This window comes from Bos javanicus, chromosome 17 (genome assembly GCF_032452875.1).
Source record: "Bos javanicus breed banteng chromosome 17, ARS-OSU_banteng_1.0, whole genome shotgun sequence".
NCBI lineage: Eukaryota > Metazoa > Chordata > Mammalia > Artiodactyla > Bovidae > Bos > Bos javanicus.
The window spans coordinates 55,592,948-55,615,785 of record NC_083884.1 but is presented as its reverse complement, the minus strand read 5'-3'; the positions used below and the strand labels follow the sequence as shown (position 1 = coordinate 55,615,785).

General features: G+C 48.4%; 1 protein-coding gene across 3 annotated transcripts in view; it reads right to left on the bottom strand.

Annotated features, from left to right (window-relative positions):
• CUX2 (cut like homeobox 2) overlaps positions 1 to 22,838 on the bottom strand; it is a 277,693-nt gene that overhangs the window by 55,953 nt on the left and 198,902 nt on the right. For all 3 annotated transcript variants that reach the window (XM_061384789.1, XM_061384790.1, XM_061384791.1), the window contains exon 4: positions 4,446 to 4,524. In XM_061384789.1, the coding sequence (XP_061240773.1) occupies positions 4,446 to 4,524 (79 nt within the window). The remainder of the gene's footprint in view (positions 1 to 4,445; positions 4,525 to 22,838) is intronic.

Here is a 22,838-nt window from a genome sequence, read left to right as displayed (position 1 = left end):
ATTTTGTTATTCTTAAATGTCTTGAAAATGAATTAGAGCCCTGAAGGGGCTGTTCCTGCGGTATGTCTCCATCAGTTAAGGCTCCTTCTCTCTAACTCGGTGACAGCTGGGGATGTACGTACCCCCCTGGCCCCTCCATTTCTGGGGAGTAGAGCTGCAAAGTCAGACACGTGGAGTCAGCACCAGGCTTGGAATGACCCTTTGGGGAGAGGGGCAAGAGGGCACAAGAACCTTCCAGGAAGTTCCAGGCCAATCTGGGGAGCTCCCACAGTCCCTGACTGGCACTGCGGTTCTGGACTCGTGTGTTAATAGACATACTTCCAGAAAGATGAGGACCCCATCGTGAACCCCAGAAATGATGCTCTTTTTCCAAGGCGGGGATGTAAGCCCCTCCTTACCCCAAACACTCCCCTGGATTTGAGACAACAGGTTACTGGCCTGATGGTCTGTTCTCCTCTGCCACCAGAATGCAAGTTCCCTGAGGGCAGGGCCCGCGTCTGCCTCGGTAGACTCACGGCCACGTTTCCAGTGTCATGGTCCCTGTTCACACAGCAGGCACTCGATAAATGCCATCTGAGTAGGTGACACGTGACAAACAGAAGGCACTAGTTGAAAAAAGTACCTTTTCATTTAAATAGCTCTTTTCCCTTTTTCTGCATCTGAATCTTTTTTCTAATTCAATCAACAAACAATTACTAGGCGGTTACCGTGTACTGGATTCCGAGTACACACATTCAGTATACATCAGTCCCAGGCTTGGAGAATTGCACTTGTCTGAGGGACACACAGGTGATGACAACAGTTAACACTTAGCAAGTGCCACCATGTGCCACGCACGAGGAAGCCTCCCAGTGACTGTATGAGGCAGGCGCTGATAAATTTCTCCCAATTTATAGAAGTGTGAAGCTCCGAGGTGAGTTAATTCGTCTACAGTAAACCAGTGAGTAAGTGGTACAGGCAGGACTTGAACTGGGATCTGAACCTGGAAACACAAGCCATCTCAGTGCTGCCCCCTGGTGCTACATGAGAGGTACTACGAGGCACAGTGGAGTAGTTGGGCGTGTGGATTTGAGTGTGGATTTGTGGGAGGTATCTTTGGAGTCCATACAGGTCATCCTCCAACATCATTCACCACTGAGACTGTGCAACCCAAAGGAAGGAGTGGGAAATAAGAGGGTATCATTTTCCAAAATTTTTTCCTAGACAGTCCTGATAAGGGTAGAGACATCATAAGCAAAAAGGCTGCAAGGAATGGGACAGCCTCTTGGACTCTCCGCCATGTGCCTGCTGTGGCTCTGAGTAAGGGTGACAATGACCGGGGCTGCAGACACAGCTGCCCTGGCCTCAAGCCACGGGGGGTCAGGTCCCTACGGGGGTAGGCACAGAGCCTGGAGGGCTGTGCTGTCTGGTTTCGGCCACTCTTGCCACCCAAGCATTTTGACTGAGAAAACCAATGTGGCCAGGCTGCCTTCCTAAGGGTGCAGAAGCAGGGCGGGGCGCGGCACTGGAGAAGAGTGAGTCGAGTCTCCAGGTGCCACTGCCGTGGGCTGAATGGTGACTCCAAAACAAACATCTGTATCTTAATGCCTGGAACCTGCAAATGTGACCTGTTTTTGGAAGAAAGGTCTTTTGCAAATGTAATTAAGGATTTCAAGGTGCGACCATCCTGGATTCTCTGTGTGTGTGTTCAGTCACTTAGTCATGTCCAGCTCTTTGCAACCCTATGGACTGTAGCCCACCACGCTCCTCTGTCCGTGGAATTTTCCAGGCAAGAGTACTGGAGTGGCTTGCCTTTTCCCCTAAATCCAATGACCAGTCTTACAAGAGAATGGAGAGGGGGATTTGGGATAGAGAGACACAGGGAAGAAGGCTGTGTGAACATAAAGGCTGAGATGAGTGATGCGTCCACAAGCCAAGGGACACCTGGAGCCACCGGAAGCTGGGAAAGGCCAGGAAGGATCCTCCCCTAGAGCCTTCAGAGGGAGCACAGCCATGCCCACACGCCTTGTTTTCAGATTTCTGACCTCCAGAACTGAGAGAGAATAAGAATCTGTTGTTTTAAGCCCCCTGGTTTGTGGCAGTTTGTTCCAGGAACCATAGGAAACCAGCATAGCCTCTCACGAGTATCCAAGTTATGACATGGAACAGATGTTCTGGAAATAGTTTTTGAATGTGCCCAGAGCTGAGTCATCCCATCTCTCCCTGACTGTGAGGCATCGGTGCCAGGGTGACTGACACTGGCCGGGCCTGTTCCTTCGGGGCCCGTATCGTGCAGAAGGTGGAGCCGGTGCAACTTCTATACCTGGCCAGTGCCTCTCTGTGATGTGTTCCCAGATCTCCTGGGGAGTTTGTCAAAATGCAGAGGCTTCAGTGGCCCGAGGTTCTGTATTTGTAATCAGCTCCAGGCGAACCCAATGCTGCTGGCCCCTGGGTCGCACTTTGAGTAGAACAGCCTAGAAGACTTCCCTCCTCACCCAGTCCACGTGCTTTCAGAGGGAAGCGTCACATCACTGTTGCTGTATTCGTTTCCTGGGGCCACCATAACAAAGCACCACTGACTAAGGTGGCTTAAGGCCACAGAAGTTTACTCTCTCAGCTCTGGAAGCCAGAAGTCCAAAATCAAGGTGTTGTCAGGGCTGTGCTCCTTCTGAAGGCTCCAGTGGAGGCTCCTTCCTGGCCTCTTCCAGCTCCTGGTGGTCTTAGGCACGCCTTGGCTGGCAACTGCATCACTCCAACCTCTGTGCTGTCTTCACATGGCCCTCTTCTCAGTGTTCCTAAAACTCCCTTTCTTCTTCTTAAAAGGAGACCCTTCAGCAGATTTAGGGTCCTCCCTAAGTCCAGGATGTCTCATCTCAAGATCCTTAACTAATGACATCTGCAGAGACCCTGCTTCCAAATAAGGTCACACTGCGAGGTTCAGAGTGGACAAACATTTGGGGAGGACACTATTTACACCACCCCAGTTGCCCAAGACAGATGGAATGAGAGACTTTCCCATCCCCATCACAGAGATCTCACAAACGACCTTGGCATCAACTAGAAACGACTTTGCCTTCTCCGTGGCTCAGCCTAGAGTGGGACCTCACATTCTTCTTCATAAACCCCCAGCCCCAGTCACTCCTGACCTTACTAATTCCTGCAGCTGTGTGGAGTACTGGGAATGGATAGAGTGGCTGTCTGGGTGGAGACGGTTAGCAGAGTGGGGCCTTCTCCCAGCTCCACCATTATTAAGCAAATCACTACATTCTGGGTTCCTATTTCTAGGTCAATAAACGAAGAAGTTGCAGAGGATGGGCCATTTTAAAAACGGGAAACTGTCTGCAGAAGTATATCTCATATGCACAAGGACACAGCTGAAGGTTCTCCAGTTGATCAAATCTCTGTAATCCACACCCAGATCAAAAAACGTATCTAGTGCCCAAAGGCTCCTTCCAGGAACTATCACCCCATCCAAGAAAAACCACTCTCTTGACTTCTCACAGCATGAGTGCCTTTTTTTTAGGTGAAATTCTGTGATGCAAAATTTACCATGTTTAAGTAAGCCATGCAGTGCCAGTTAATACATTCATGATGTTGGTCAACTACCTCCTCTATCTAGTCTGAGAACATTTTTATCCCCCTAAAAGGTAAACCCTACACCCTTTAAGCACTCAGTCCCATTCTCTCCTCCCTTCAGACTGCTGACCACTAATCTAATTTCTGTCTCTACAGATTTGCCTCTTTTGGATCCTTCATATAAATGGAATCATAAACTGTGTGACCTTTGGTATCTGGCTCCATTCACTCAGCATTATATTTTTAAGGTTCATCCACACTGTGGCATGTGTCTGCGACTCATCCCTTTTGATGGCTAAAGAATAGTCCGCATTTTATTCATTCATTCACTGATGGACATCTGGGTTGTCTCCCCCTTCAGCCACTGTGAACAGTGCTGCCATTAATTTTTGCCTGTCTTCATCTTTGATGTAAATAGAGTCACACAGTATGTGCTGTGTGGGTTTGGTTTTGGCTGAACATCAAGTTTTTGAGGTTGGCCATGCCATGTTGGTGGAAACATCTGCAGTCTTTCCTCCAGCGCCCTCTGCTGCCAGGGAGCACTGGGTGCCTTCTGCTCTTGGTGGGAAGTGGATGGGGGCTCTGGTGGTCAAGACCATCGGCTCCTCAAGAAGATCCAGGTGGCAGATCTCACTAGGAGCTCCCCAAAGCTCCCCGGCTGTTGTTGGAAGGCAGTGTGGTAAGACAGACAAGTCGGGTGGGGACACATCACACCAGACTGGGTGTAGACCCCCTCAGTCTCCACAACTCCTACCCATGGCAGGGCCTGGCCTTGCCCAGGAGTCTTGGCCTGTCCCCAGAACCCACTGAGAGAAGGCGCCTGTGTAACAGTCCTCATGGCCGATTCTTTTTGTTTTTTTATTCAATTATGGAGCCCAAGCAAGTCTTACCTGGTGCTTCAATTAATTGCTTGTAAACACTCAGGAAAGCGGCTTCGGCCTCCTGACTTCTCTTACTAAGAGCCACCACCTTTGGAAACAACAAGAGAAAGAATCACGTGTGACCATGGCATCGGAGTCTATAAGCAAATGTGATCATTCTCCACATGCGCAAACATGGGATTGAGGGGAGGAAGAAGGGGAATGAAGGTTCCAAGTATGGCGTAGCAAGTCTGGGTTCAAGTCCCAGCTCCACTGCATCTGGCTGTGTGACGCTGGGCAAGTCACTGCCCCGCTCTGATCCTCAGTTTCCCCATCTGTAAAATGGGGTAAATAACAGAAACTACTTGCCAGGCCAGCTATGAGGGTTAAATGAAGCTGTATATAAGTACTTAGCACAGGGCCTGGCACACAGTAGGTTATTAACAGCTCTTACTATTATTACTGATATTAACAGGCAATGTTGGAGATTCAAATATGACACATGTTTTATGGGAAAGAGGGACACATCTGGGGCATATTTCTTGACACTGCTAATTAAAGAGAAATTGTTGACTCTCTAGTAAGATACCAGTTTCAACAGATGTTGAGTGACAGTTATGTCAAACAGTTCCTAGCATACCAAAGGTGCTCAATAAATGCTTCCTGACTGATGAACACACCAATGACTGATGACCAGTGGTGAGGAGCTACCTTCATGTACTTGTTCTCTTGCTTATGGGCATTTTTTTTGTCCTGCCGGTGAGACTCCATAAGGTGTATTTCTGGGGCTTAGCATCATCTCCTCCCTCCATTCCTGCTGTGAATTCTGAGCTCTGGCCTCGCAGCTAACCTGATGCTGGCTCTTGGTGGACAGTCCCCTCGGCATAGTCCTGGGGCTCCCTGGCATACTGCTGGGCTGAGCTCCTGGCACCCACAGGACAGCATCCCTATCTCCTCGAGGACACACCAGGCTGGGCATCCCCGTTTGGACTGGAACAGAGCTTTATTCTCCCGGACACTGATATACCTCTCCCTCTGGTGCCAACTTCCTATATGATGAATCTGTCAGAGCGTCTATTTGTCAACGCCCTCTTTCAGAGCTGGGCTTTTCCTACGAATCCCAGTGATGCCATCTGGGGGAGTGTCTGTTACTGAATTCCTCCCCTCCAAGTGAGCTTCTCTCATAGCTCAGTTGGTAAAGAATCCGTCTGCAATGCAGGAGACCCCAGTTTGATTCCTGGGTCGGGAAGACCCCCTGGAGAAGGGATAGGCTACCCACTCCAGTATTCTGGCCTGGAGAATTCCACGGACTGTACAGTCCAAGGGGTTGTAAAGAGTCGGACAGGACTGAGCAATTTTCACTCACAAGTGAGCTCTGTGAGCGTGTGTTCTGGTGCACAGAAGGGGCTCCACATAATTAGTTGAGTTAACAAATTCCAACTGGGTAGCAGAGACTCTAGGTCCTGTCTGTGACATGGAGAAATGTCAGGGGCCAATTCTGAGACAGTCTGCTCTCACAGAGGTGACCAACCGAGGCACAGGTCCTGGAGCCAGGCTGCCTGGGTTCACATCCCAGCTCCACCACTTATTATCTGTCCTTGATCAAGTGGGTCACTTCAATTCCTGTGCTCCTACTTTCCTTTCTGTAAAATGGGGATAATAAGAGGACAGCCTCCCTCAAAGTTCTGCTAGAAGATCAAGTGAATTAGCACGATGGAAAGGTGGCTGCAAAGTTTCTGGCAGGCATTAAGCCCCACAGGCATGTCACCTCTTGGTATGATCAACCCTTGCTTCTTGTCTCTTATGGGGATAGTTCTGCCCAGTACTGCATGATCATCTTCACCTGTGTTCATCTTTTCTTAGGTGTGAGAAAGCCTTGCCTCCTCACACAGTGGTATATACTCTGGGACGAATTTGAAAACCACAGTTGTTTCTCTACAGCTTCCAGTATGGCAGCCAAGAGCCTCATGTGGGTACCACACACTGGAAATGTGGTGAGTTCAAATCCAGATGTATTGTGAGTACAAAATATGCATTGGATTTCGGACATAGTTCAAAAAAAGAGACTGTACGACCGCTATCAGCTATCCTTATGTTGACTGCATGCTGAAGTGATAAATTTGGGGGCATGCTGGGTTAAACAAAATATATTATTAAAATTCATCTCACCTGTTTCCTTTTACTTTTTAAAATGTAAGTATTAGAAAATGTAAAAGTACATCCATGGATCATATTATATTTCTATTGGACAGCACAGCTTGAAGGTTTTACAAGGTCCACTGAGAATTTGTTATTTAAGAGAGGTGGCGAGAAATGTATGGTGGATGTTGAGCAAGTGATTTTAAAAAGGTCAGTTACAAAAGCTCTTTAAGCTCTCTTGTTATTCTGAGAACAGTCTCTGATCGCTTACCTTCCAGAGTGAATGACAGTCTCATTCATTCAACAAGCATTTCCTGAGCACCCACTATGTGCCATGCATTGTGAACTGAGAGCTCAGTGGCGAACAGTGCAGCCTCCAGCCCCACCCCATGGGACTCACGGTTCAGCGCGAAGACCAACATTAAAGCAGATTCCCCAGATAATTCATTAATTACATGTGCTAAACACTTCAAAGGAAAAGCACAGGGGTCTTGCGAGTGTGTAAGTGTGGTGAGACTGACCCAGTTTGATGGGTGGAAGGAACATCAGGAATTCTCTCTCCATTAGGGGAAGCTGGTGATGGACGGAACAAATGTCCTAGAATCTAGGCAAAGGGAAGGTTTTCATTCTTGCTAAGATGTGCAAGGCACAGTTCCTGCTCTGGGGACTCACAGCTGAGTGGGAGACACAGCTACGACAAAAAGAACACAGGAGGAGGTGATGCAAATGCTGGGGTCTCCAGAGTAACGCGAGGAGGGGGCAACTAATTTAGAGTTTGGAGGGACATCCCTGATGCCCAAATAACAATCATCATCATAATAATATGATATTCAGAGTTTACCATGTATCGTGTGCACATGCTCACTCAGTCGTGTCCAACTCTTTGCAACCCCATGGACTGTAGCCCACCAGGCTCCTCTGTCCATGGGGATTCTCCAGGCAAGAATACTGGAGTGGGTTGCCATTTCCTTCTCCACAGAATCTTCCCACCCAGAGATCTAACCCGCATCCCCTGCACTGGCAGGAGGATTCTTTACCACTGAACCACCTGGCAAGCCCACCATGTACCACACGCTCTTACTATTCATAATCATATCTCTCCATGGACACACCAATCACTGGAGGTAGCTTCTGTCATTATCCCCATATCACAGATGAGGAAACCAAGGCTCAGTGAGGTTAAGTATCTTTCCCAAGGTCACTCAGTAAGTAAATGGCAGAGTGAGATTCACACCAGGTCTGGCGGCTGAAATTACTATTCTGAATCCAGAAGTGGGCCCCTTTCTCTTGGACAGAAAAACCACCCCAGCCAGTGGGGACAGTCACTCAGGCCCCATTTGGATGCTGATGCCTTGAGATGCTACCTACGGCTGTACCAGGTCAGGAACTGCTGTGCTGCTGACCTGGGGTCCAAGAAAAGCCCTGAGAAACAAAAGCAACTCATCTCCAGAACCCTAGATGGAGAATCATCAAAGATCAGTCAGGAGAAAATCTGAATGCTTCATTTTATGGTTGTCTGTGCTAAGCATGTGTAGTAGCTGGAGCTTGGGGAAAGGCATAAAAATGCTCTATTGAGGGACTTTGCTGGTGGTCCAGTGGCTAAGACTCCACACTCACATTTTAGTAATGTGCTGCCGAAGCAAGCCCTAAGACGTCGCACTCCCAAGGTAGGAGGCCTGGGTTTGATCCCTCGACAGGGAACTAGATCCCATGTGCCGCAACTAAAGTTCTCACGTGCTGCAATTAACACCTGGTGCAACTAACTAAATAAATATTAAAAAAAATAAGCTCTATTGACTTTCCTTGGACTGCAAGGTCAAACCAGTCAATCCTAAAGGAAATCAATCCTGAATATTCATTAGAAGGACTGATACTTTGATACAATAGAATACTGATTATAATACATTAGAATACTGATACTGTGATACATTAGAAGCGCCAATACTTTGGCTACCTGATGCAAAGAGCTGACTCATTAGAAAAGACCCTGATGCTGGGAAAGACTGAGGGCAGGAGGAGAAGGGAACAACAGAGGACGAGATGGTTGGAGGGCATCATTAACTCAATGGACATAAGTTTGAGCAAACCCTGGGAGATAGTGAAGGACAGGGAAGCCTGGTGTGCTGCAGTCCATGGGGTAGCAAAGCGATGGATGTGACTGAGCAACTGAACAACAAAATTGACTTCTAAAAAGGAATTCAGGGCAGAAGTAGAGGCGAGTGCCATAAGGTTCTGTTATTATTTCCCGGTCCATGCCCCATAGCACCAAGATCCCCTGGAAGGGGCATGGCAACCCACTTCAGTATTCTTGCCTGGAGAATCCCATGGATAGGAGCCTGGTGGCTATGGCCCACAGGGTTGCAAAGAATCCGACACGCCTAAGCGATGCAGCATGCAAACCCACAGCACCCTCTACTGTCCATTCATGGTGCTTATCAGTTGTGTACCGATGATCTGTGCAACTGTCTCCTTACAATGTCAGCCTGCCCCACAAAAGCTATGCTGTTCAACACAGTAAGCACTAGCCCACGTGACCAGTGAGCACTTGAAATGTGACTATTCAAACTCAGATAGGCTGTATGTGTAAAATACGGGATTTCTAGGTTTTAGAATGAAAAAAAAAAAAAAGAATGTAAAATATCTCAGTAATTTTTATATTGATTTCATGTTGAAATGATAATATTGTGGATGTGCATGTGCACTCAGTCGCTCAGTCATGTCCAATTAAACCCTATGGACTGTAGCCTGTCAGGCTCTTCTGTCCATGGGATTATCCCGGTGAGGAATACTGGAGTGCGTTGTCATTTCCTACTCCAGGGGATCCTTCCGATCCAGGGATTGAACCCTAGGCTCCTGCATTATCAGGCAGATTCTTCAGCACTGGGTCACTGAAGAAGCCCAATATTGTGGACTTTTTGTTTTTGTTTAGTCGCTAAGTTGTGTCCGACTCTTTGTGACCCCATGGACTGCAGCATGGCAGGCTCCGCTGCCTTTCATTGTCTCCCAGTTTTTGCTTAAATTCACACCCATTGAGTTGATGATGCTATCTATCCATCTCATCTTCTGCTGTCCCCTTCTCTTTCTGCCTTCAATCTTTCCCAGCATCAGGATCTTTTCCAAAGAGTGGGCTCTCTGGATCAGGTGGACAAAGTATGGGAGCTTCAGCATCAGTCCTTCCAATGAATATTCAGGACTGATTTCCTTTAGGATTGACTGGTTTGATCTCCCTGCAGTTCAAGGGACTCTCAAGAGTCTTCTTCAACACCACAGTTCAAAAGCATCAATTTTTTAGTGCTCAGCCTTCTTTATGATCCAACCTTCACATCCATACATGACTACTGGAAAAACCATAGCTTTGACTAGATGGACCTTTGTTGGCAAAGTGATGTCTCTGCTTTTTAATATGCTGTCCTGGTTTGTCATAGTTTTCCTTCCAAGGAGCAAGCAATACTGTGGACATGTTGGGTCAAATAGAATATACTATTAAAGTTGAACTCACCTATTTCTTTTCACTTTTTAAAATGTAGCTACAAGAAAAATTTAAATTACTTATGTGGCTTGCATTATACTTTTTACTGGACAGCGTTGTTTTAGATTAAAGGTTAGAAAACCTATGACCCTTGGGCCAAATGTGACCCTTCATCTGTTTAAATAAAGTTTTATTGGAACACAGCTACAATCATTATGAATGACTGTACCTACAGACACCGAGACAGTCACCATTTAGCTGCTTTACTGCTACAGTGGAGGAGTTGCAGAGTTGTGATAGAGACTCTGGCTGCAACACTGAAAATATTTGCTCTCTGGCCCTTAATAGAAAATATTTGCTGATACCTGTTTTAGAGGTTCACCTAATGGCTGGACAATACACTCAAAAGCAGAGATCAAAAAACATCCTGGAATGGCATTAACTTTGAGTTAGTTTAAATTTAGGGCCTCTCATAGTAAATATGACTCTTGAAGACAGTGATCATTTGGAAGTTCTGCCTCATTCAGTCTGGTTTTAGAGTTATGACCCTAACTGTTTCTAGAAGGCCAGGTCTGATGGTATCAGAGTCTGATCAGGTGCTGAGCCCAATGTCATGAAGAATCTCTTGGCCTCAGTTTGTTCATCTACCAAGTGGGAAGAATAATCTCCATTTGCCTAAGAGGCTGTTGGGGGAGGAATGGGCTAACTAATACATGGCAAAGAGTACCATGGAAAATGGAAAAAGAGCTTTCTAATAAAGCAAATAATTATTTTTCCAACCATACAAGATATCTTTTCCAAGAGCTGCAACTCTAACGCATTTCACCCACATGCCGAGAACAGGTGAGCCCAGCAGAAATAAAAGGCCACGTGTTTCTGCCTCATGGCTGGGTCCCCTCGTGCAGAAGGGCAGGAGGAAAGGGTCCAGAAGGACAGATCTGGCTTGTGACAGGCAGATCTCTGAAGGCCATCTGGGGGAGGAAGAGGAGGAGGACGAGGTGGCGGCCAGCTACAGACACCAAGAAGGTCACCATCAGAAATAGCTCAGCGTCTTCTGATGAAGCAGGCGGCATTCACACCACCCGATGAAATAGAAGGGGTGAAAACGTGTTTGGTCCCGAGTCTGGAAGTAACAGGTGTAGAACTGATTAAGCCAGAGAAGCAAAAGCCTGTTCTAGCTGCCGAGCACTTGTCTGTCAGGTGGCTAAAAAACGGCAAGTTTGGGGACCCCCGAGGCTGTGCTTTCATGAGCCATCTGAGATGGCAGTGACATCTACTGGCTACTGAGAACAGCTCCATGCCAAGCTGGCCACAGAGTTCCTGGAAACTAAACCCTTATTCTGTGTCCAGTGCCTTCTCTTTGGCATCTTTGCAGACAGCCCTGAGACGTGAGCACGGTTACCGCTCCCACTCTACAGAGGAAGAAACTGAGGTTCGGGGCAGCCAAGTCACTTGGCCAATGTGGAAATAACTAGTTATTGATGGGGCTGGTATCCACGCCCAGCTTCCTCTCATTCCAGGGCTCAGAACTGCAACTAGAAACCGTTGCTTCTCAAAGGGTGTTGCATAGCGCCCTGGGTGTGAAAACAGGGACGTGTGATCAAGCCTGGACCTACCTGCCTTCTCTGTGGACTGTGCAAATCCACTAGCACACTGGATGCTCTGACAAGAGCTACAGGAGAAAGCGTTCTTCAGCTTGGTGTAGCCCAGGATTTTCCCAAATACATTTGGTCTCGGAACATTTGCATCAGAGAATAAAACTAGGGTTCCGTTAAACACACTGTGATAACAGCTGCCCTCTACCCCTGGGTCCTGGGCTCTGGGGACGGTGGGCCGTTGTGGTTCTGAGAGACAGGGGGAATCTGATGCTGCAGGAATTCTGGAAGAAACTGACAAGTGACGGGCAGTCGAGAGGCGAGTATTCAGAGGGTCTCAGAATCAGTGCCTTTGAGGAGGAAGCAGAGGAAGGAGATTTGAGGAGGAAAGGCGTCAGCCCAGGGTAGGGGAGAGGTGGGCGGGAGCATGTCCTTTAACACCCTCAGAGGCCTGGTTCTCCTTCTGGGGAGTGAAGATCTAAGGGCACATGGCGAGCAAAGAAGAGCAAGAATGAGGGGAAGGGAATTCACTGGTGGTCCAATGGTAAAGTATCTGCCTTGCAACGCAGCGGATATGGGTTTGATCCCTGGTCAGGAAGTAAGATCCCACATGCCGTGGAGCAACTAAGCCTGTGCACTGCAACTACTGAACCCCAAACCGCGAGAGAGTCTGTGAACGACAACGATAAAAGACACTGCATGCCGCAACGAAGATCAAAGATCCGGCATGTTGCAACCAAGACTCAATGCAGCCACATAAATAAATAAAAATAGATAAAAAAGGAAGACTGAGAGGAGACAAGGAGGAAGTGGCCATAGAGAGTGAGGATATGCAAAGAGTGAGGGGCACAGAGAGCAAGGGGAGCAGAGAGCTGGGGGCTCACAGACACTGAGGGGAGCAGACAGGAGGAGGGTTCACGGAGGGTAACGGAGGCGAGGACATGGAAGCAGATGGAAGGAGGGCTCAGAGTGAAAGGAGGAGGGGTGTGGAGCACAGTGCAGGGAGCACAGGGAAAGATGGAGGAGGGACTGTGGGCCGTGCAGAGGAGCAGGAGGAAACCCTGGCCACCATGAGGCTGCGGCTGGACTGGCTCAGATGTGCAAGAGGGGAAGGGGCTTGTGGTGAGTGCTCAGAGGCTGCTGCAGGGTCTGGGGCAGGTGATGGTCCAGGCCCAGGGTGAGGTGGAGACGGGGAGAAAAGAACTGACCGGATAGACGATTAGGAGATAAAATCCTGATCCAGGACACAGTTGGGGCTGAAGGTAGGGAGGCGCGTATTTAGCGCATATTTAGGGGATGTATTTAGCCAAGAGCAAGGAGCAGACTCAGGGAGGCACACCACGAGAGCAGTCTACAGCCAGGTGAAGAGCTTCTTGGGTGTTGAGAGAAATACATGTATTTTGGACTGTAAAGATTCCAGCCCAGGATGAGAAGAAGGCACACATCTTACCCTATGCGATAAATCCCTTTTACTCACAATAAAATTCTGATGTCCTACAACTTGTAAAAGGCGATTATCAATTACCTTGTTCGGCTGATAGGAGAATTATTATCATCAACAGTAACAATGACTACTGAGTATCTGACACATAGAGTAGTAGTAGATCAGTCGCTCAGTTGTGTCCGACTCTTTGCGACTCCATGAATCGCAGCACGCCAGGCCTCCCTGTCCATCACCAACTCCCGGAGTTCACTCAGACTCACGTCCATCGAGTCAGTGATGCCATCCAGCCATCTCATCCTCTGTCGGCCCCTTCTCCTCCTGCCCCCAATCCCTCCCAGCATCAGAGTCTTTTCCAATGAGTCAACTCTTCACATGAGGTGGCCAAAGTACTGGAGTTTCAGCTTTAGTATCATTCCTTCCAAAGAAATCCCAGGGCTGATCTCCTTCAGGATGGACTGGTTGGATCTCCTTGCAGTCCAAGGGACTCTCAAGAGTCTTCTCCAACACCACAGTTCAAAAGCATCAATTCTTTGGCGCTCAGCCTTCTTCACAGTCCAATCCTCACATCCATACATGACCACAGGAAAAACCATAGCCTTGACTAGACGAACATGGTAACTCATTTAATCCTCACAACCCAGGTCGATGGGGGTGTTACAGCCCATTTAACAGATGAAGATATCAAGGTACAGAAGGGTGAAGACCACACTGTGTGGGAGCTGGGATGCAGACCCAGCTGGCGTCAGGGAGACGCCAAAGCCCATGCTTCCAACCCTCACTGGGGACTGAATCTCCCAGATGAGGGCCTGGAATATCAGAGAGCTGGAGGAGCTAGCTAGGTTTGCAGATGGGCAGTGGACAGAGAGGTTAGTGCCTGGGGGCTTTCAGCAGGACCTGACTCCTCTGCCTCACAGAGTGAGTTTGCTGGGGGCCTTGTTCCCAGGCAGGCACTAACTCTCACTCTCCCATACATCATTGATGTGGCTGAGCAAATGAAAATTATAATTTAATGTTGGGGCTTAAATAAGAAATAAGAGTTTGGTTCTTGTTTTTGGTAGCTGTTGTTGAGCTGGGCTCTCTCAGCTCCTGCCTGGACAGGGCAGAAGGCAGGGATCCTCTCTGGCCTTCTGAGATCTCAGGGGCATTCCCAGAGCAGGGTCAGGGAGGGTCCCAGAGAGGCCCCATCCTAGCTGAGGCTCAGGAGCCGGCAGAAGCCACTTCTAGAGCCTGATGGGATGGAATAAAATTAGCACATTTGGCCACCTGTCACTGTTTCAAATACTCAGGTATAAATCACAAATGCATTTTGAATCATCAGATGTAAGACACTAATTCAAATTCAAGCTTGAGCTCTGAAATCCCCTCTTCCAGGGCTGTAGGTCCAGCTTCTAGATCCTTCCCCAAAGCCTCAGCCTGCGACAGTAATGGACACAGGCAGGAGTTCAGGAACTACAACAGCAGGTGGCACTTACTGAGCACCCACTATGCACATGCCCCAGAGGCGTATCTTACCCACTATCCCTAAGACCCTTAAACACATAGAGTGCTTTACGCAATTAACTCACTCAATCCACGCAAAACTGCCAAGAGGTGGGAGGACTGAATTGTGTACCCGAATGTGACTGTATTTGGAGATAAGGCCTTTAAAGGGGTAACTGAGGTTAAATGAAGTCATACTGGTGGGGCCCGAATGCGACAGGATTGGTGTCCTTATAGGAAGAGACACCAGGGATGCAGAAGCAGAGGATCGCGGTAAGAAGGCAGCCATCTGCAAACCAAGGAGAGACCTCTCACCAGACGCCAACCCTGCCAGCACCTTGATCTTGGACTTCCCTGCTTCTAGAACTGTGAGGAAATAAAATTCTATTGTTTAAACTGCCTGGTCTGTGGCCCTCTGCTATGGTAGCCAGAGCTGCCCATCTAGCTCCAGAAGCTGCCATCTCATGGCTGGGCTTGTCAGTTCTTTAGGTCATAGTCCCATCAGGGGAGAGTGGATCTGTCTGTTCACACAGCCTTGCACACAGGAGGTGTTCAATAAATGTCTGCTGAAGAACGACTGTCACTGTCTATGTGTCATCCTTCGGGGTGATCCTCAGGCTGGAGAGGAACTGATAGCAGTGGGGGACGCTCTTTAGAGATGTCTGGAGAAGTACCAGGCATCCTGATCGGGGCTCCTGTTCTAGTTAAGGGAGAGTTGATGCTTCGTCCTGACCTCCCCTGAGCGCCACGCATTCACCCATCGTCAGCATCTGATGACACGCCCATGCTCAGGCTAACTTCTCATCTGGATGTTGTTCTATTTTCCTAACCAGATCGTGAGCATCTAGATGGCTAGGACTGGGGGCGGGGGTTTGTCATTTTTCTTTTTAACAATTTCAATATTTAATCAAGGATTACTTGACTTAATTTCATATGCAGCTATTAAAAGTAGAGAAATAAAAACAATAGAGAAAAGTAACAGCACATATATCACCAAATTGGGCCCAACTTTTTGGCATTTAAAAAAGTGAAATAAAATAATGCATGTAAAGTGTTAACCCAGTGTCTGACACATAACTGATGTCCAATAAATTCATTTTCTCAGCTATTTATTGAGCATCTTTGAGGGATGGGGGCTGTTCTAGGCACTGGGCATTCACCACCTAAGTCAGACTGACCCAAACTTATACCCTTGCAGAGCTGATACTCTGAAGGCTGAGGCAAGCAACAGAAGAAATCATGATACAAAAATTGAGTAAGTGAGAATCTGATCAAGTGCAAGGGAAGAAAACAAAGCTGGGAGGGGATAGGAGTCTGGAGTAGGGATGTGTGTCCTGCCTAGTAGGGCCAGGGAAGGCCTTGGGAGAAGAGGACAGTTGAGCAGACTTGTAGAAGAGGAGGGAGAGTGTCATTCGGCCATCTCAAGGGAAGAGTATTCTAGGAGACAGGATAGCAGGTGCAAAGGCCCTGGGGCAGGAGTATGTTTGGCTTGTTTGAGTAACAGCAAAGAGGCCAGTGCAGTGGGAGAAGGTAGGGGAAGAAGAGAAGAAGTCAGGGATCAAAGGATAGAGGGCAGAGCTTTGGAGGTCACTTGAGAACTAGGACTTTTTCCCTGGAAAGGAATGAGGAGCCACAGGAGGGTTTACAGCAGGTGAGGGACACGGTCTACAAATATTTCAGTAGGACCCCCCAGGCTACTGTGTGCACAATGGACTGAGGGGGCTGGGGTGGGAGCAGGGTGACCAGGGAGGTGGCTACTTTAACAGTCCAGGCGAGAAGGATGGCATTTCCAAGAGGGTGGAGTCAGTGGAGGTTGGGGGGAGTCCTGGGGTTCAGGATCCATCCTGAAGGTCCAGCCACAGGATCTGTTTCTCAAAATACAGTGTAGATACGGGGGAATGGTGAGAGGAAGAGAGGAAATGAGGACATTTCATGGTCAGGAGTGTGAACAACTGGATGATCTTCAACAACTGATGCTGTGATTTTCTCCTCCCTCAGAGGTAAATCAGGAGTGGGCACTAAATCCACAGACTGAGTGAAAAAATGAATGAATGAGATAAGGAAGGAGTTAAAGAGGCTCTCGGAGCGAATCCTTCTGAGCTACAAACTTAAATAAAAACCCGTGCCTAGAAAGATGATGAAGAATGACGCCCTGCAAGTAGCCCAGATTATGCTGCAACCTGGAGGGCTCTGTGGAGATCTCGTGCCAGCTCTCTGATGGAGTCACTCAGAGTGAGGGCACACAGGCCCAGGATCTGCCTGAGAGGTCCCAGCATCTCAGGGAAGCAGACGGCAGGGTGGGAAACAGGCAGTGCTGCACTTGGCAGTGGGCAGGCCTGGCTTCTGGGTTCAGCTGGGGCCTTGGGGCCTTGTTCACCTTTGGGCAAGTCATGCCCCCTTTCTGAGCCTCAGCTTCCCCATCTGTAAAGTGAAGGTGCTGGGTTTACAGTCCCTTACTCAAACTCACCTAAGCAGAAAGACAGGCAGACACTCTCCTTTCCAAACATTGGTCTCCACCTCACTGGGATTTTAATCAAAAGCAGTGGAAGGCCTCGGAAACCCACCCAGGCTTGGACTGAGGGGTGGGTCTGCTGGGAGAGCAAGAGGCAGGAAAGAGAAACACCGTGCAATTTTATTTTAATATTTGTAATTATTCCCAGGCTAAAAATAAGGCACAGAGCAAAGTGTTTTCAAATGTCGGCATTAATGAACACTTTTTATCCAACATAATACGGGCCCCCAAATGCATTTATGTCAGGCTCCGAGATCTCACGAGCAGTGCCCCTCGCCGGGCTGGCTTTCACGGCTTGGAAGCGGTGCAAAAATGAAATGTCCCACAAGTGCATGCTGGCAGGCCTGCTATTAGCAACAGTATAATCATCAATTACATCCAATCACAAACTACTGATTTTATAATTATCAAATGAAGTTCTAACTTCTCACCTCTGCTCAGCGGCAACTAATATAATCTCTCAGTTCAAAAAAGGGAAGCTTTTTTTTTTCTTTCCCTGTTCCTCTCATGCTCTTTCTCTCTCTTCTGGGGAAAAGAATTTCCAGGCCTCCACATAAGACTGCATTTAAATTGCTTGTCACTCAAAACAAAGGCGAACCACTCATTTGTAATTCACCAGCCACCTGAACAGACTGCCTGTTTTCCTTTAAGCATCCATGCACTGAAGCACAAAGATCATTTTTCTATTGTTAAAATTGTATAAGCCAGAGCTTTTTTTAGCAGCGAATACACAATTTCACTTCTCTTCCGAGGGCTCCCAGCATGAAAGGGACAGGAGGCTTTCTTTAGTGCCTTACAAATACATTTTGCTTTGGGGTATTAAAAAAAAAATCAACTATGTGCTCATATAATGAGTTGAAAAGCTATTAAAGTCGTTTACACATGAGGGCAGGGCAGAAGTTAGGTTTCCCATCCTGCCCAGGGTGTGGCCAGCATATGAAGTCAGATGATTGAGATTCATTCTCATGGGCACTGGGAGCATCTGTGTCCAATTTACTGTTTCTGGGAGCTCCCGGCATCACAAACATGGCTCCGTGCTGATTGGCATTCAGCTGGCAGACTTCGAGAACAGAAACAACCCAGGGGTGGGTGCCCCAGCTTGGACCTTGCTGGTCCAGGCAGGCTCTAGCTGAGTGCCTGACGTTCTGGCTACCTCATCCTAGAGGGCCAAGCCACGGACGACTGCCACGAAGCCCCTGTATGCAACTGAATTCCGTCCCTCAGCCTTTGACAGCCAGGCCTATTTCGACAACAGCATAGTTTTTCTATATAACTGATTATAATCATAATACCTTCCAATTTTAATCTAGAGCTTTTTATAATTTACAAAGACCTTCCACAGGAATTAGTGAATCTGAGCTTCCACACACTCCCAGCAGGGAGGACTGTTCTTGTTTGAGGAGCCCAGAGACGCTGATACGGTGGTTCCAAGTCACACAGGAAGGGGTCGAGGCAGGGTGTGAACCGCGTCTTTGGATTCAGAGCCAGCTGTGCAGCAGAGAATTTGGGCCTGGATTCATGCAACTTTCCACTTGAAATGGGAGAGTAGCTTCTGTTTTTGGTAAATTAGAACCGACTCAGGTTCATCCCTAAAACGTCCCCCTCTCAGGCCTGAATGTGCTGTTTTCCTAGGAGGCAGACCAAGGAATGGGGCTCCTGCATGCCCACCAGAAGTTATTCATAAACCACAGCCAGTCTTTTCTTTGCAATAGCAGTGACAACTAACAATTCCTGATTTCAAACAACAGTGAAATTATTCTGCATCATACTGGGATGGTGGATACACGTTATGAGTTTGTCAAGGAAGACTGTACAACAGAAAAAGTGACCTCCTGATGTCAATCATGGACTTTAGTTAATAATAGTATATCAGCATTGGTTCATCAACTGTAACAAATGCAGTGAACTAATGCAAGATGTTAATAGGGGAAATTGGGGTAGAGAGCTCTCTACCTCTTGCTCAAATTCTCTCTAAATCTAAAACCGCTCAAAAAAATAGTCTATTGTATAGGGCAGGTAATGGCAACCCACTCCAGTACTCTTGCCTGGAAAATCCCATGGACGGAGGGCCTGGTGGGCTGTAGTCCATGGGGTCGCTAAGAGTCGGACACGACTGAGCGACTTCACTTTCACTTTTCACTTTCACTTTTCACTTTCATGCATTGGAGAAGGAAATGGCAACCCACTCCAGTGTTCTTGCCTGGAGAATCCCAGGGACGGGGGAGCCTGGTGGGCTGCCGTCTATGGGGTCGCACAGAGTCGGACACGACTGAAGTGACTTAGCAGCAGCAGCAGCATAGGGCAGGTACTAGGTACCAGGCAAGCTCTCAGTGTTGATTACATTAACACATTCAATCTACACACCAGCCCTGTGAGGTCAGTATCATTATCTGCCTGATTTTACTGGTGGGGAAAACAAGACATCAGAGAAATCCACCTTGCCCAAAGTCACACAGCAAGGGGCAGAGCTAGGATTCATGCCCTGGACCCCAGAGCATGCGCCCTCAGCCACAGTGGCAATGGGATCACCGCTGGGTTCTCTCCAGAAGCCTGCCCCTCATCCCTGGGACACTACGTGAGCATCCTGCCTCGATCACAGGTGTCGGACGGCGCAACAGGGGTCCAGGTCCAGATACATACCATGGGCGTGTTTTCTTGGACCCTCCAGTGTTTTAAAAATATTTGAGCCATAAAAATTCATCAAGTTATACACTTAAGATTTGCACATTTTACCGTATGCAAATTACACCTCCATAAAGTACTGTGAGCATGAAAATGTGTGCATATATATGGAGCCAGCATTTCAAAACCAGAAGAGATCCAAATTGCTGGATTTTCTTGGAAAATCAGAGGATCTGGCTGGTCTGGGCCCACATTTTCACCGACAACTGCCGCCTGGGGCCAAGCAGCAGTCTCCCGTTAAGATAGGCCTGGGGTCGGCAGTTCACCCCGGCCTCCCGTGCACCTGCAGTACAAGTGTGGGATCCCTTGGGCACTGGCGGCCTCACTCTGGCCTAGACCGGAACCGCTTTTCGCTTTGCTTTGGTTTCTCCACATTCTTCTTGAGTTCCACCAGCCCCTCCCTCAACTTCATCCTTCAAATAGGGATTTCACAGGCTTATGAGAAACAGGAGTGATAAGCAGGGTGTCCTGCACTGGTCCTACTTCTCGCTTCCAGGCAGCCCCACGTGGCCGCCAAAGTGCCTTTCCAATTAGCAACAAGACCCTTTGTGAGCCCTCCACCCCGAATAAAAATGGTCAGGCCCTCCCAACTCAAGTCTACCTGGGAACACAGAAAGGGGCCATTCAGAGCATCTGGAGGATTCTGTGCCTTGCAGAGTGATGAGAAACTCACAGGCACAGTGGAGAAAGACCTGCAGGGCTTAGCTGTCATGTTCTGATGGGAATGGCAGCACCATCTGGGTCACAGAGGAAAGGGGAGAGTGAGGGCGGGAGGACAGCAAGGAGATGCACACAGCTGGAGCTTAATAAAGGCTCGCAGATTCGAGGAAGGGCTGGTAAGCACACAAGCTTTGGAATCAGCTTCTGAGTAACCTATGTCTAAAACTTGCATCTCTGGCTGTGACATTGGACAAGTCACTGAGCCTTCAGTGCCTCAGCTTTCTTAACTATAAAATGGGTACAATGATGTGACAAGCTGCCAGGAGGATCAAATCACGGAGGTGAAGCACCCACCAGCACTTAAAGATGAGTGAATATCCTTCCGTGGCCTCTCTGTGCCTCAGTTTCCCCACCTAGACATTAGGGACACCAAATCCAGCTTATGTGTGGAGACTCCAGCAATTAAGATATGCTTTGTTCAGTGTTAAACATGGAGTGAGGTTGGCCAAGCCATCCACAGACAGTTCTTGGATTTCTGGGCAAAGGGATCTGAGGGTGTTAGAAGTTGGCATTACTGAAGGGAATGTGAAAGGTGCAAACTGCTGGAACATGAGTGTTAGTCACTGAATCTTGTCCAACTCTTTGTGACCCCATGGACTGTAGCCCGCCAGGCTCCTCTGTCCATGGGATTCTCTAGGCAAGAACACTGGAGTGGATTGCCATTCCCTTCTCCAGGGGATCTTCCCAACCCAGGGATCAAACCTGGGTCTCCTACATTGTGGGCAGATTCTTTACCCTCTGAGCCATTAGGAAAGCCCTTGCTGGAACATGAGGATTGGAACCAAATCACCAGAGTGTCGGTTGAGGGTCAGCAATGCCAAGAACCACCCCAGCCAGCCTGGCAACAACTGGTCTCTGAAACACAGGTCAGTTCAGGAGTCTGTGAGCCAGGCCCTCCCATGAGCTGGCTCAAGACCCTGACCTGGCCTCTGAGTTCTCACTGCCCCGGCTCTGTTGGACACAGGCCGCAGCATCCTTGCCCCAGCAGGGAGCCCTGCAGGGGTCCCAGGTGGCTGCAGTCTCTCCTCTTGAGGCCATCCTGGGAAGTTCTCTGAAATGCCAGCCCAGAAGAGCTGAGTTAAAAGAGCATGCATGCCCTTTATGGAGAGGCGGCCACCCAAATGCCACAGAAGCACCACCTGCCCAGGCTTTTAAATATAGCATCGTCATCTCTGGGTGTCTCTGTGGAGTGTGGCTCAAGACAGCTCTGTGAGAACTGCGCCCGGACACTCGGGTGCTCCTCTGTCTGCTGACCAGTGTGCACAGCCAGGGGCCAGAGGCTCAGCTTCCTCCAGTGGGCTGATTCAATTCCAGTTGAACTCCATTCCCAGTTCCCCCACTTCTTTGTGACCCTGGGCAGCCACTGGCCTTCTCTGAGCCTTTGTTTCCATATCTGAGGATGACGATAAGGATTAAAGGTGATATACATAAAAACTGCTTAGCACACAGCCTGGCCAACAAACATTTAATTGATGCTAGTTTTACTATTATTATGATCCTCAACGTGCTAAGTACTATGTGAAGAAGAATAAACCACAGCCCCAGCTCATAAGTCCCCGAGAAGAGAGACATAGACCACAGGAAAGGACAGAAGGCGAGCAGCATTTTGAGGAGGGGGAGTCAAGGAGGGAGGGGTTTATTCTGCAGGGGCACTGGCTAGAGGAGGGCTTCAACAGGGTGGCAGCTCTGGCTTGCAAAGAATGAGCAGATTGTTGAGCTGCAGAGGAGGGAGACAGGGTGGCATGTGCTGGGGTCAGAGACAATTTGGTGTAATCATGGGGCTTCCCTGGTGGCTCAGTGGTAAAGAATCCACCTGCCAAAGTGGGAGTCGTGGGTTCGATCCCTGACCTGGGAACATCCCACATGCTGGAGACCAATGAAGCCCGTGTGCCATGACTACTGAGCCTGTGCTCCAGAGCCTGGGAGCCGCAACTACAGAAGCCTGTGCACCCTACAGCCTGTGCTCTGCAACAGAAACCACCACAATGAGAAGCCCTCACACTGCAACTAGAGGAAAGCTCACACAGCAACGAAGACCCAGCATCGACAAAAATGAATAAATGAAGAAATAAACTGAATACATATAAAAGAGGAAGCAATCTGGTATAATCAGACAACGCTTACTGCACCCCCTCTAAGCCCAAGGCTGTGAACATGGGGCCCATGGTCCAAATCTCGTTATGTACTTTGTTCATGTTTTAAAAAATGTTTATCTTTAGTCAACATTTAGAGATCAGGAGATTTTACATAAAAATTGAGATTTCCAGCTCGCCAGAAAAATTAGAAAATGGGGCCACAGAGGCCTCCGTTCCTATGTAACAACAGCATAAAAAAAAGAAAATAGTAATAATAGTAAATATTTACTGAGTGCTTAAAGTGTGCC